Genomic DNA, 13,997 nt, shown 5'->3' with positions numbered 1-13,997 from the left:
ATGGAACTGATTGCATTTTGAATATTTTAATAGAGAAATTCGTGGTCTGATTTCAAACTTCACAATGTTGAGTGGAAAGTCAAAATGTTCTTTGTGGACATGAAAACCACTAGGACTGCTTTTCACACAGAGCATAATGGTGTTGCTATTTTCAGTACTATTCTTTACATTTGTACATATTGTTTAAAAATCATACTCTGTATGAGAAAACCACACTAGTTGGTAGAGTGGTTTTCTCATACAGGGTACAAAAATAGATAAAGCTTCATCATTCAAGTTTTTTTTAATCTCTTAACTTTGAGCTCTGCTGAAAATTATTTGCAAACCAAAGTAATTCTGTCAGAGTGTTGCTGCTCCTCCTTGGCAATGGAGCTTGTGAGGGATGTGTGTGATTGGTTTCTTACCTGTCATGGACTCTCTCTAGTACTTTTCTTATTTTTTGGAAGTAAAGGTTTTCATTAAATAATTTCTTTCCAGAATGTGTGTGACATCGCTATTATAGATGGATGAACTGACTGTATGGAAAATAATCTGTCATAGCTGACTCTGCTACAGTATTATATATATATATGTCTAAGAGCTTGCTTGCAATTCTTAATAAAGTGCGAAATGGCGGGTTGTGACAGAAATACATCAACAAACTAACAAATTATTGAAAACAATAATGATGATGTATTCCAAGTCTGCTCCATATCCAGTCTTTACCATAATCTTTTCCCCTTGTAAAAATGTAAATTACCCACTGAAATCTGATAGTCTGACAGTGCCTAAAGATCCATCTAAATGTATAAATAGCATTCAAGTGCAGCTTTTACACTTATAACTACGCAGTTGGTAAATCAAAAAATATTAGAGCCAAGCTCATGTCATAAAATATGAACTTTTCTATCCCAGCTGCCATGTGACTCACAACAGTGGTTACAATCAAATAAGTTTAATTAGTTTCAGGGTTTTACACCAGAAAGATTAGTCATGACAATGGCAGCCAGATGGTAACAGTACAGCTACTATTTGTGCCTAGTTTATTTTTTTTGTTGCTTTATTGAGATTAACAAGACATTTCAGTTTAGAACACTTGTTGTACTGGAATTTTTTATTCAATTGTACATTAACTGTGCATTTATTTTAGTGACATAAATAAATGGCTGGCTGTGCCTCAAAGGCACTCACATGAACCAGAGGACACAGGTGGAAAAGAAACAGAAGAGCATTTAAAGCTCAGAAAAGTAAGCACATCTTTACCTGAAGGGTCAGTGAGAGTAAGGAACAAGCTGCGCAGCCATGTTGGTGAAGCCAGTACCTTGGTTAGTAGTTAGTTAACTGACACTTCTGCCTACCTCCCTCTCCAACAGGACCCTACCACTGACTACCAAAAGTAAGTGGTATCCACCATCACCCTTCTTATCAGCAATAAGGAGCTCCCCCAGGAGGCGAGCCAGCTCATCATAGAACATCCGCAGGTATCTCAATTTTACCTCCTCCCCAAAATCCACAAACCGGACACCCCTGGACACCCCATCGTATCAGTATGCAACTGTCTGACTACTTACATCTCGGCCTTTCTCGACAGCCTCATGAGATCGCTGGTTGAAGGTCTCCCCTCATACATCAAAGACACCAACCACGTGCTCCAACTTTTTAATGATTTCCAATTTCAGGGTCCCGAATGCTACATTTTTACCATGGACATCACATCTCTTTACACTGCCATTCCCCATAATGATGGCCTTACAGCCCCCAAGCACACGCTGGACAAACGCACAGTGCTTGATCCACCCACCCACACCCTGGTACGCCTTGCAGAACTGGTCCTCACACTGAATGCATTCTCATTTTTTTACCAACAGGTGAGGGAATTGCCATGGGCACCAGAATGGGACCCAGCTATGCCAATATTTTTGTCGGTTGGGTAGAAGAACACTTCTTCGCTTCCTACACTGGCTATGTTCCTGACCTCTACAAGCGATACATTGATGACTGCATCGGTGCCGCCACATGCTCCAACGACCAGCTTGAGTGCTTTCTGCATCATTTCACCAACTTCCACTCGTCCCTCAAACACGGTTAACATATCTTCCACTACTCTTCTGTTTCTAGACATCAACTTCTCTATCAACTACCCCCGACTGTCCACTTCAGTTTATTACAACCCCACGGATTCACACAGCTATCTCTTGTATAGTTCATTTCACCCCAAACACACTAAAAACTCTCTTCCTTTTCCACAGTTCCTTCGGCTACAACGATTATGCAGTGACATCAACTTCCAGAACCAAGCCCTCAAAATGTACTCCTTTTTCATCAACAGGATACCCCAGCAGTGTTATTGACAGGGCCCTTGCCCGAGCCAAAAACACACCTTGGACCATCAACCCAATCAGGAACTCCCGCCGTAACAACTGCATTCCTTTGGTGCTTCCCTACCACCCCAACACACTTCCTATCCCCAGGACTACTAACGACAACTTTTCCATCCTACAGGATGATCCCTCCATTGGGGCCCTCTTTTCTGACCGCCCCATCATCTCATATTGCCGACCACCTAATCTGCGCAACCTTCTTGTTCACAGCTACCTTGACCGCCCTCAGCAACCATCCACACCAGACACTTTCCCTTGCAACAGAGCTCTCTGTATCACCTGCAAGTACACATCTAACACCACACTCATTCAAGGCCCCTCAGGACAATTCCGGATCACCCAGATGGCATCTTGTACCTCCAGCAACCTTATTTACTGTATCTCTTGCAGTAAATGCCCAGCCATCTACATTGGAAAAACAGGAAGGAGACTCGGAGACCGCTTCAGAGAACATGTTAGGGCTGTGAAGATTAAAGATCTCTCCAAGCCCATTGTTTCTCATTTCACCTCTGACGACCATGACCACTCTAATCTCTCCATCTGTGTTCTCAAAGACTGTTTTCCTAACTCAGACATCAGATAGACTACAGACACCAAAATTTTCCTGCAGCTAGGATCACACCTTCCCCCTTCTCTTAATGACAGACTACTTTTCTTCTAAATTTTCTGCATTCATTGGAGGTTTCATTTCACACCTCTGTACACCTACTGTATTCTGACTTCACACCTCTTGATTGGCCTCTCTTTCTGTCCCCTGCTCCCACCTCTCACTCCTCCTCTCTCCCAGCCTTTGTTCTCCCGCTACATTACCTTTGCTTACTGCCCTGTCTTTCTCACACCTGAAGAAGCCTCCACGGCCGAAACGTTGTGTTTTCTTTCTTCTTTTTTTCAGCATGGAATAAACCTATTATATGTATAATAATATGAGTATAGTATAGATCTGTGTGCATTTCCTGTGTCAAAGTTTCCTTGTTGCTAGGTTTGGGTGTGGTTTGAGTGCATCTAATTACCACTGTATAAATGGTAGCTTTTCAGATAGCTGAACTGAGACAGCCTTTCAGTTGATCAGTTTTGTTTTCTTAACAATCTAAAACTGGCACAGGAAATAGAAACTGAGCAGCACATTTGTTATTGCTTTCTATTTTACTCAATTTATTCTGGATTAAGTCATTTAAGATATCAACATTTACATCTTGTTTTTTAAAAGTTTTAATGAAAATAGTTTTTAACTGGCCTTGATTTAATAATAATCCACAGTATCTATTTGCAAATTGGGTATGCAGCAATGTCTTTCCAAATGTTAAATAAAGTCTTGCACGTATATTATTAGTAGTACTGTATATACTGTACTGTATAGCGCATCACAGGCAGGTACAAACAGACACAAAAACACGCACAAGAGCCATTTTTTAAATGAATAAATCAGAAACCAATTAACATAAGTGAGTGTCTATGGACTGTGGAACAAAACCCACATAACCGTGGAGAACATAGAAACTCCACACTGATAGTCCCCCAGGAATTGGTCCAAGGGTCCCAGCAATGCTAATTACTGAGCCACCTTGCTGTATTCTCTGTTGCATTATCTGCGCTCTTATTCTGAAAAAGGGATATGAAGTGCAAACAGTTAAATTCTTTATTATATAATAAATCTGTCATTTGTTTTCATTTTGTAGAATCATCCATGTCTGACGTGTCTTGCAAATTAACAGATCAGAAAGAAACTAGAAAACTTAAAATATTAGGAAGAAAAAAAGATTAAAATATAGGTTTTCTGAAGATTGTTTATCTTTGAATGTTTTTCATTACGATGTTTCACATGGCTAGAAATAAATGCTGATCTTATTAAATAGTTATCTTTGTGACCATTTTTATCCTTGTCTAACTGTCTAATACAGTACTGTAATTATAAGTACAATAATGAAAAAGGAAAAGTCCCCACCCCAGGAAGAAAAAGAAAGCCACCCCAGTTCAAACATATTTTTGATGTACACATGACTCCCAAAGGAAGCAAAAAAAACCTTTAACTCTCCCCATAGACTGGTGTTATAAGGGTTACAATGTGCCCCTGCTTTTATGTACTCCAAATGTAATAAAGTGGTAAAAGGCAGCTGCTTAGTTTCTTTTTTTAGAAAGAGAAAATAGGCCACCTTCTCTGGCACTATGGACTTCCACAGGAACAGCACTATACTTAAGATTACTCACAGATTGCAATAATTTGTACTTTGTACACGTGGCTTTTGCATCAAACACATATTTAGTCTGGTTATGAAACCATATGAAACCCTCTAAGATAGCAATAAATTGGAACCGCTTTTCTGTTTTTAGAAATTAATGAAATTATGTATTAAATGTAAATGTATTAATGAAAAGCAATGGAAGGTGATGACCTGTGGACCCCTGAGAGGATTAAGGTCAGCTTTTGAGGTTACCAGCTAGACAGTCCAGTCTGTCCTCACTGGTTCTATCAGGGACTTCAGTCTTGTGTTGCCTGTACCCACAGACACACAGCAAAGGACTGAATCATCACAGTATCAGATGCCTGCCCTGCACTAGAGCAGGGCTGTCAACTCCATTCCTCTAAAGTTACACTCGCCTCTGGTTTTCATTCTGTCTTATGCCTTAATTGTCAGGCTCAGCTGGACCTCGGTAGATTGGGATCCTATGCGAGACACTTCTGATAGCGAAGGTTAGGAGTCAAGTCCGTAGGCGATGACGTGGTCGAGTACAAGAGCAGGGGTCCAAAATCCGGAAAGGCATCGGGAGTTCATAAGTACCAAATTGGGAGGCGAGGGCGTAGTCGAAGGAAGGCGTTGAGTCAGATTAAGGGGATCAAACAAGTAAAGCATGGTAGGAAATGTACGAATATGCAGCTCTGGGAGGAGACCTCAATCGTGAGTGAGGAAGGGAACTAGTTAGGGCTTAAATAGTGCTGAGCAGATTGGTGCGTGGACGTTTAGGGAGAAAAGCTCGTAAGAATCTGGGACCGCTTATACGCCCGTGTGCAATTCGTGACATTAATAACCTAATTTAACCAATTTAATGGGTAAAAAGTTAAACCAGTTGTGTTTTCCTTTTTTTCTTAATCAGGTGCCAACAATAAAGGTACCTCTAAACCTTAGAGGAACCTAAAACTTGAGGACTTTCAGAATTAATGGTGAAACACAATCTAGAGAGCACAAGAGGAAACTATGTTGAAGTTCCCTAGCCATGCTGTTGGAAGCAATACCCCAGTTTCTTTCAAGAAGCAGCTCGGATGAGTTAATTAATAACTACCAATATTAACTAAAATACCAATAGATGGACTGAATGACTTCCTCTTATTTCTAACCTGTTTTATAATCTTAACTTTTCAGTTCTGTTGCCTACCCCTTCCCTGGAAAGAGAGTGAGAATCATATAAAAACTTTATAAGAAGCCTAACGAAGGCCTTCTTGAACAAGAAGATGCACTTCTAGTCATGAAAAAGGTTTACTACCAGCAGCGTGTCATTGTTTAATAAAAATGTAGAATTTTTGCATGATTGATATGTACTACTGATGAACTATTGATTACATCAGCTCTCAGTCTTCCTCTTTCCTTTCAGTAGAATCCAGACATTTATCTGTTTCCTTTAATGGTGATCACACATTCTTGAGAAGAATCACTGGCCAAAGTTCAGTAATGTTGTATGTCTTACCTGTAGAATGACGTCATTATCTAATCTCATTACTGGGTTTATAAGGAACACAGCCCTGGACACCACTCACATTTAGTGTGTTTCACATCAAAACTACAAAGAAGGAATCGCAGATCTTCACTGGTCATCAGGATGGCGTAAGTTCATTATGTATTTCTGTAGTGAAATGAAATATTTTAGGTTGAATTTATAGTTTGATCACTGGTGAATTAGGTGCTTTTTTTCATAGATTTGGATTTTTTTTGCAAATTATATTGGTTAATGCTTTATATAGGATAACTTAAAATATTAATTAACTTAAGGAAGGTTCCCAGATACACACTGTTAAGTACTAAGGAAGTTGAGAAAAAGAGAAAAAAAATAAACAGGTAAACAATAATTGACTAAAGAGTAAAAAATAAATGCCAACATTTGCAATAAGTCTTTGCATGTCTTCACATATACTCTGCTTTCTTCCCAGAGTCCACAGACATACTGGTAGATTAGTTGGCTTTGGGGTGTGAATGTGTTTGTGTCCATCTGCTCTGCGATGGACTGTCGTCCCGAGCAGGGTGTACCCTGCATTGTGGCCTTTGCATGCAGGGATAGGCTCCGGCTCCCATTCAACCCTGAATTGGAAGAAGTGGTTAGAAAAGGGGTGGATAGATAACTTCTTCACATACTGTATTACTACAGTACCTACATGTGGGTTTCTGCCAAGTATAGAAGCAATAGAACATTAGGGGAATATTAACAAAACTGAAGTAAACACACATAATCTGTTTCTTTTTTATTTATAACAGTTTAAATCAAAGTGGTTTGAAAGCCAAACTGGAAAAGCTACAATGTCACTTCACTTGGGATTTGAAGAAAGATTTACTTGACCTCAAAGATCTTGAAGACAGACTAGAAGAAGACATTCAGTTCTCCTCAGGCAAAGATAAATGGATCTCACGAGTGTACAGCCTCCTTGCCTATGTGAAATATTTGCTGGCTCAACATGACGAGGCATTGAGGTGTCTAGAGAAAGCTGAAAATTTCACAAGGAAGAACCATGAGAACTCATATGAGAAAAAGCTCATTGTCACTTATGGAGACTTTGCCTGGTTGCACTATGAGTTGGGAGAGTATAGCACTGCTCAGGGCTACCTGGAAAAGCTGCAAGAGATGGAGAGCAAGGTTTCCACTTCTACAACTTTGGTGCTGCACCCTGCGGTCTTTGGGGAAAAGGGTTGGTCTTTGTTGAAGTTCTCTAGGGAGCATTATGAGACAGCAAAAGAATGTTTTGAAACAGCACTTAAAGAAGAACCATTAGAGAACGAGTGGCATGTAGGGTATGCTATTGCACTAACCCGCATTGAAGGTTTCAGAAGAAGGGAGAGAAGAGAAGAAGATTCCATGGCGTTGGTGCAGTTAAGGCATGCAAGACAACTCGACCAACAAAATGCATTTGTCGCCATACAGCTGGCCTTAAAACTTGTGGATTATGGCCATGTAGATGAAGCCAAAAAACTAACTGAACAAACTGCACTGACATCACAGGAGGACCCCCAGGTTATCCGATATGTGGTAAAATTTTTTAGAGAGCACGGGGAGTTGGATAGAGCCTTTGAAATACTGGAAAAGGCTTTGAAATTGTCTCCAAATTCTTGTTTTCTGAAGCACCAGTTAGCACTCTGCTGTAAGTGGAAAGTGCACCAATTTGTGGCAGGCAAAAAGCACACCAAGGAAGAAAAGAACAAGTTTACAAGATGGGCCATTCAACTTTATGAAGAAATTATGATGCTGCAGTCAAAATACCTCTACCTTCATACAGACCTTGCCCAAATGTACGCAGAATTAGGAAACATTGAGAAAGCAGAAGAAATATTTCAGACTGCATTCAGGAGGATGCATCAAATGAATCCTGTGGAAAAGCAAGCACTGTATCTTTACTATGGCAATTTCCAATTGTATAACAGGCACTCTGATCTGGATGCAATTCCGTGGTACAAAGAAGCAGTAATATTACGATATCCCTCAAGGGAACGAGAAAAGTGTACCAAAAAACTAAAACAAATTGTGTACAAACTAAAGAAAACACATGTTGAAGAAGCACAGGATATTTTGAACTTTATTAATCAAATTGAGGGAAAAGGTCTTGGACACAAAGAAATGTAGGAAAAAGTCTAAGCTAAGCTAAGGCTGACATTGGCATCATTTTAACTAGGATTCTCTGACAGCACATATCTGTCTGATATATATCTGATCTTAAGTAGATTAATGACTGAATTAAATAAATGATCTCTTGTATCACAGTTTTTCTGTCCTGTACCTGTGTCTTCGAGTTTTCTTTCCTTCCTTAGTTTGGATTGAACATTTTATTTTAAGTAACAGCTCTTTAAATAGTACACCATAGCTAGAAATTACTAAGTAGAAATTCTGAATGTATATACAATGTTATTGATATAACCTTGTTACTGTTAGTATTGTTATTGTTCAAATTTATTTATATATATTGTTTTAAAATCCAGATGAATTGTAAACGTAATACAAATTAATATTATCAATTATTATCAATTAATATGATCAAAGATTGTTCTTTAAAGTTTGCAACCAACGTCAACTCAAAAAATATTTTTATCACTGAATTAATGTCACTTGCATTGCATATTTTTTAGCTTTATCTGTAAATTTCTATAATACAGAATGTTGAAATAAAAACACTATTTGAATGATCAAAAGGTAGTTATTGTATTGTACTTATTATGATTGTGAATGTAGTTGTATTAATTTACTTCTAACATAAAAATAATCGTCTTAGTATATTGCAATTGCTTTCAGGAATATTTAAACTCTTCATGGTGCACTTTTGGGGTTTTGCGAGCTTCTCATAGAAACAGGAAGATTTGCGCTGAACTCAAAATGTCAAACGTAGTTTCGTTTCTTTTCGAAACGAAAGCTTGGTCTCAGCTCAAGAAACAGAATCGAAAACTCCAGACCATGGCGACACGAGTAATGTCAGGTGACTGGTGACAACAAACCAGTGTTAGTCTACACTTTCGCTTTCTGATTCCTGAGCTCATACTGTATAGAGTATAAATAAAGGATAAGGGGGCGGCTCACCAGTTTATTTGCACCAGACAAGAGACTTTCAACAGCTGAAGAGATCCGAGGCAAATTATTCATGGAGTAAGTATGGATCCGCATTATTCTTCACACATTCAGGAGTTTAGAATCTATTCTTATTATTTCACGACGTTGCACTGTTTAAAATATAAATGTTCTGCAATGTATTGCACGTGCATTTGAAATGACTAATTTCGTAAACTGAAATTACAGTATCAATAACATAGTTTTAATAATTTGGTCTGTATGAATTCATAAAGTAAACTTATGAGCTAAATGAATAATTTTAAATTTTGTTATAAGATTGGTCGCCAGAAAATTGAAACTATGGTCTCTTAACTATGGTCGATGTGTATGGTTGATACCAATAAAACAAATCATTCTGCACAAAGAAGAGAGAGTGAACAGATTAGGTGACTCAAGATACACATATACAGTGTCTTGCGAAAGTATTCGGCCCCCTTGAACTTTTCAACCTTTTGCCACATTTCAGGCTTCAAACATAAAGATATAAATTTTTTATTTTATGTGAAGAATCACCAACAAGTGGGACACAATTGTGAAGTGGAACGAAATCTATTGGATTTTTGAAACTTTTTTAACTAATAAAAAAATGAAAAGTGGGGCGTGCAAAATTATTCGGCCCCCTTGCGTTAATACTTTGTAGAGCCACCTTTTGCTGCGATTACAGCTGCAAGTCGCTTGGGGTATGTCTCTATCAGTTTTGCACATCGAGAGACTGAAATTCTTGCCCATTCTTCCTTGCAAAACAGCTCGAGCTCAGTGAGGTTGGATGGAGAGCGTTTGTGAACAGCAGTTTTCAGCTCTTTCCACAGATTCTCGATTGGATTCAGGTCTGGACTTTGACTTGGCCATTCAAACACCTGGATACGTTTATTTGTGAACCATTCCTTTGTGGATTTTGCTGTATGTTTGGGATCATTGTCTTGTTGGAAGATAAATCTCCGTCCCAGTTTCAGGTCTTTTGCAGACTCCAACAGGTTTTCATCCAGAATGGTCCTGTATTTGGCTGCATCCATCTTCCCCTCAATTTTAACCATCTTCCCTGTCCCTGCTGAAGAAAAGCAGGCCCAAACCATGATGCTGCCACCACCATGTTTGACAGTGGGGATGGTGTGTTGAGGGTGATGAGCTGTGTTGCTTTTACGCCAAACATATCGTTTTGCATTGTGGCCAAAAAGTTCGATTTTGGTTTCATCTGACCAGAGCACCTTCTTCCACATGTTTGGGGTGTCTCCCAGGTGGCTTGTGGCAAACTTTAGACGAGACTTTTTATGGATATCTTTGAGAAATGGCTTTCTTCTTGCCACTCTTCCATAAAGGCCAGATTTGTGCAGTGTAAGACTGATTGTTGTCCTATGGACAGACTCTCCCACCTCAGCTGTAGTTCTCTGCAGTTCATCCAGAGTGATCATGGGCCTCTTGGCTGCATCTCTGATCAGTCTTCTCCTTGTCTGAGCTGAAAGTTTAGAGGGACGGCCAGGTCTTGGTAGATTTGCAGTGGTCTGATACTCCTTCCATTTCAAGATGATCGCTTGCACAGTGCTCCTTGGGATGTTTGAAGCTTGGGAAATCTTTTTGTATCCAAATCCGGCTTTAAACTTCTCCACAACAGTATTACGGACCTGCCTGGTGTGTTCCTTGGTCTTCATGATGCTCTCTGCGCTTTCAACAGAACCTTGAGACTATCACAGAGCAGGTGCATTTATACAGAGACTTGATTACACACAGGTGGATTCTATTTATCACCATCAGTCATTTAGGACAACATTGGATCATTCAGAGATCCTCGCTGAACTTCTGGAGTGAGTTTGCTGCACTGAAAGTAAAGGGGCCGAATAATTTTGCACGCCCCACTTTTCATTTTTTTATTGGTTAAAAAAGTTTCAAAAATCCAATAGATTTCGTTCCACTTCACAATTGTGTCCCACTTGTTGGTGATTCTTCACATAAAATAAAAAATGTATATCTTTATGTTTGAAGCCTGAAATGTGGCAAAAGGTTGAAAAGTTCAAGGGGGCCGAATACTTTCGCAAGGCACTGTAAAAGACACAGAAGCTCATTTTAACAACATATCATATTTTGTTAAATAGACAGAGATGAAAAGAAAATAAAACAGTAAATTAATTTTAAAAAACGTGATTTTCATGAAGAAATTGCCCATGATGACAGAAATTGCCTCAGTGTTTTTCAAGTTGAAAGTTGCAGTTACTGTATATCACACTATTCTGTACACATTCATCTAACTTGATTTGTCACTCTTCTACAATTTGTAATCTGCATCTGTTCATTACTTTGGCTTCACCAGTACGACCTTCAAAGTAGCGCAGGAGGAATAAGGACCAGACATAATGTCAGGACAGCTGCCTCCTGGTCACACTCAGTGACACCTGCAATGGCCCAGGGTCCTGACAGTTGCTTACAACACAGTAGGCTTACATGTGCCAATGATAACCTGTCCGAAGCAGCACAACCTAATCCTGGGAGACTGAATCGATCTTGTGCCATCATATGGGAAATTTCGGTCAGGGTCATACTTACTTTTTGATATTTCTATACAGATGTCGCGGTGGCTAGCATTGCTGCCTTGCAGTGCTGGGGTCCTGGGTTCAAATCAATGGGGTGCTATCAGCGTGGAATGTTGTTTTTCCCTTTAGTGTGGGTTTCCTCCAGGTGCTCCAGTTTTCTCCCACCGTCCAAAGATATACTGGCAGGTTAATTGACTTCTGGGAAAACTGGCCCTGGTTTTAAAGTGTGTGCTCGTTTGTGTCAGAGTGTGCCCTGCGATGGACTGACGGCCCGTCCAGGGCCTGTCCTGCCTTGTGCTGCTGGGATAGGCTCGGGCTCCTTCTCGCTCCTGTGTTGGATGAAGCAGTTAGAAAATAGATGGATGCGATTATACAGACTGAGCTGTTGGTGGAGTAGAAAGGTTAGACAGTCTTTAGGAAAGGTTCTTTTGTCCTGAATAGCCTACACCTAGCCTGTATTATTTCACCTTATTCTAAATTAGCAGTCTTTTTCAGGGAAGCAATTCTTTTATTCCTCTCATTAGAAAGTGTCAATGTGACTATTAATGTAATATTAGACGTTGTTTTGCTTATTTAGCCTTATTTAACCATTTCTTTTTGTAACAGTTTGAATCAAGAAGCATCAATTAAAATCAAACTTCTCCGACTCGAGTGTCACTTCACTTGGGGCTTGAGAAAAGTTGATGCCGACCTGAAAGACCTGCAGGACAGACTTCAGGAACAAATGGGGCTTGGCCATGGCGGAGATACAGGGACTGTTTGCACCTACAACCTTCTGGCTTATGTAAATCACCTGCAAGGTTTCAATGAAGAAGCATTAGAAAACCTAAGAAAGGCTGAAGAATTTATAAAGAAACAGCATGGAGATGAATATGGGAAGTTTCTCAGTATTACTTATGGAGACTTTGCCTGGGTGTACCATCACATGGGTGACCTCAGCAAAGTCCAGAGCTACCTGGACATGCTGGACAATATTAACAAGAGATTCCTGGCCACCTCTCCAGCTGACCTCCAGCCTGCTGTATATGGGGAGAAAGGCTGGAGCTGTTTGAAGTACAACCGGAAATACTACACAACAGCCAAAGAGTGTTTTGAAAAGGCTCTGAAAGTGGAGCCAGATAATGCTGACTGGAATGCAGGGTATGCTATCGCACTTCGTCGGCTTGAAGGGTTTGAATCAGAACTGATTAGTGCTAAGGACTCAGCTGCCCTGAAACAGCTAAGAAGAGCACTGGAGCTTAACCCAGAAGACTGTGTGATCATGGTCCTGCTGGGCCTGAAGCTTGCACATTTTAAAGAAAACAAGGAAGCTGAAGAGCTAGTGGAGAAAGCTCTGGAGACGTCACCAGACAACCCCTATGTTACACGGTATGTGGCCAAGTTTTTCAGACAGAACGGGCCTGTAGAGAAATCCATTAAACTTTTGAAACGGGCACTGGAACGGACACCAAATTCAGGGTTTGTACACCATCAAATAGCACTCAGTTACAAAAAGAAAAAGATTGCACTGAGCAAAAATGGAAATTATGTCCAGAACAGCATGGAGATCGACCAACTTCGCAGACTGTGCATCTACCACTTGGAAAAAGCAACCACACAAAAGCCTTCATTTATTTCTGCAGGGGTAGAACTAGCACTCTTCTATGCTGAATGTAAAAACACTGAAAGAGCAGAGGAACTGTTTCAGAGAATGTTTTCTATTGCTAAAGAGAAGAATGAAAATATTCCAATAGTACATTACTATTACGGAGATTTCCAACTTTACCACAAAAAATCAGACTACCTTGCTATTAAGCACTATAAGGAAGCATGTGTAGGAAAAGACAAGAAGTGTCTTTACAAACTGAAAACCATTGCAGAGAATCACATCTCCAAGAGCCCCCATGATGCAGAAGCCTATGGTATTCTGGGTTTTGTCCATCGAATGAAAGATGAGAAAATACAAGCCATCGAGTGTTATGAGAAGGCTTTGTTAGGTGACCTTGGCAATGAGGAATATCTAGCTGCTCTTTGTGATCTGCGGCTTTCGCTGAGCTGAACATCTTTGTGTAGCAAACGCAAACTACCATTTATAAGAATGTCGTGATTCATCCATGTGAAAAAGCTCCATCTTTTTGGGGCTAAAGATGCATGCTACATGGAAATCATGCATGTGCTTTTCAGGCTGGTCCAGAGAAGCACTATCTGACAAATTACATCAGTGTGGGTGATATTATTATATACCATATTATGTACTCCATATTACTGAGAATGTTCTTTTAATATAGAAATTCTTTGTGAACTATTAAACACGTGAAGGATGATCACAATGTCTCCGAGACTT

General features: G+C 39.8%; 2 protein-coding genes across 2 annotated transcripts; both read left to right on the top strand.

Moving 5' to 3' along the window:
• The first annotated feature begins 6,132 nt into the window (after positions 1 to 6,132).
• On the top strand, positions 6,133 to 8,221 carry LOC148834692 (antiviral innate immune response effector IFIT1-like). Its single transcript, XM_088917400.1, has 2 exons — positions 6,133 to 6,175; positions 6,821 to 8,221. Exons 1-2 carry the CDS (start codon positions 6,171 to 6,173, stop codon positions 8,175 to 8,177), a joined length of 1,362 nt encoding a protein of 453 aa, XP_088773526.1. The 5' UTR covers positions 6,133 to 6,170; the 3' UTR covers positions 8,178 to 8,221.
• Positions 8,222 to 9,120: 899 nt separating this feature from the next.
• On the top strand, positions 9,121 to 13,855 carry LOC148834691 (interferon-induced protein with tetratricopeptide repeats 5-like). The gene is made up of 2 exons (XM_088917966.1): positions 9,121 to 9,188; positions 12,281 to 13,855. Exons 1-2 carry the CDS (start codon positions 9,184 to 9,186, stop codon positions 13,710 to 13,712), a joined length of 1,437 nt encoding a protein of 478 aa, XP_088774092.1. The 5' UTR covers positions 9,121 to 9,183; the 3' UTR covers positions 13,713 to 13,855.
• Positions 13,856 to 13,997: the final 142 nt, after the last annotated feature.

This window comes from Atractosteus spatula, chromosome 5, assembly GCF_055471065.1.
Source record: "Atractosteus spatula isolate fAtrSpa1 chromosome 5, fAtrSpa1.hap1, whole genome shotgun sequence".
In the NCBI taxonomy this organism is placed as follows: Eukaryota; Metazoa; Chordata; class Actinopteri; order Semionotiformes; family Lepisosteidae; genus Atractosteus; species Atractosteus spatula.
Note: the sequence above shows the minus strand (reverse complement) of the source record. Positions and strands in the feature narration are given on the sequence as shown.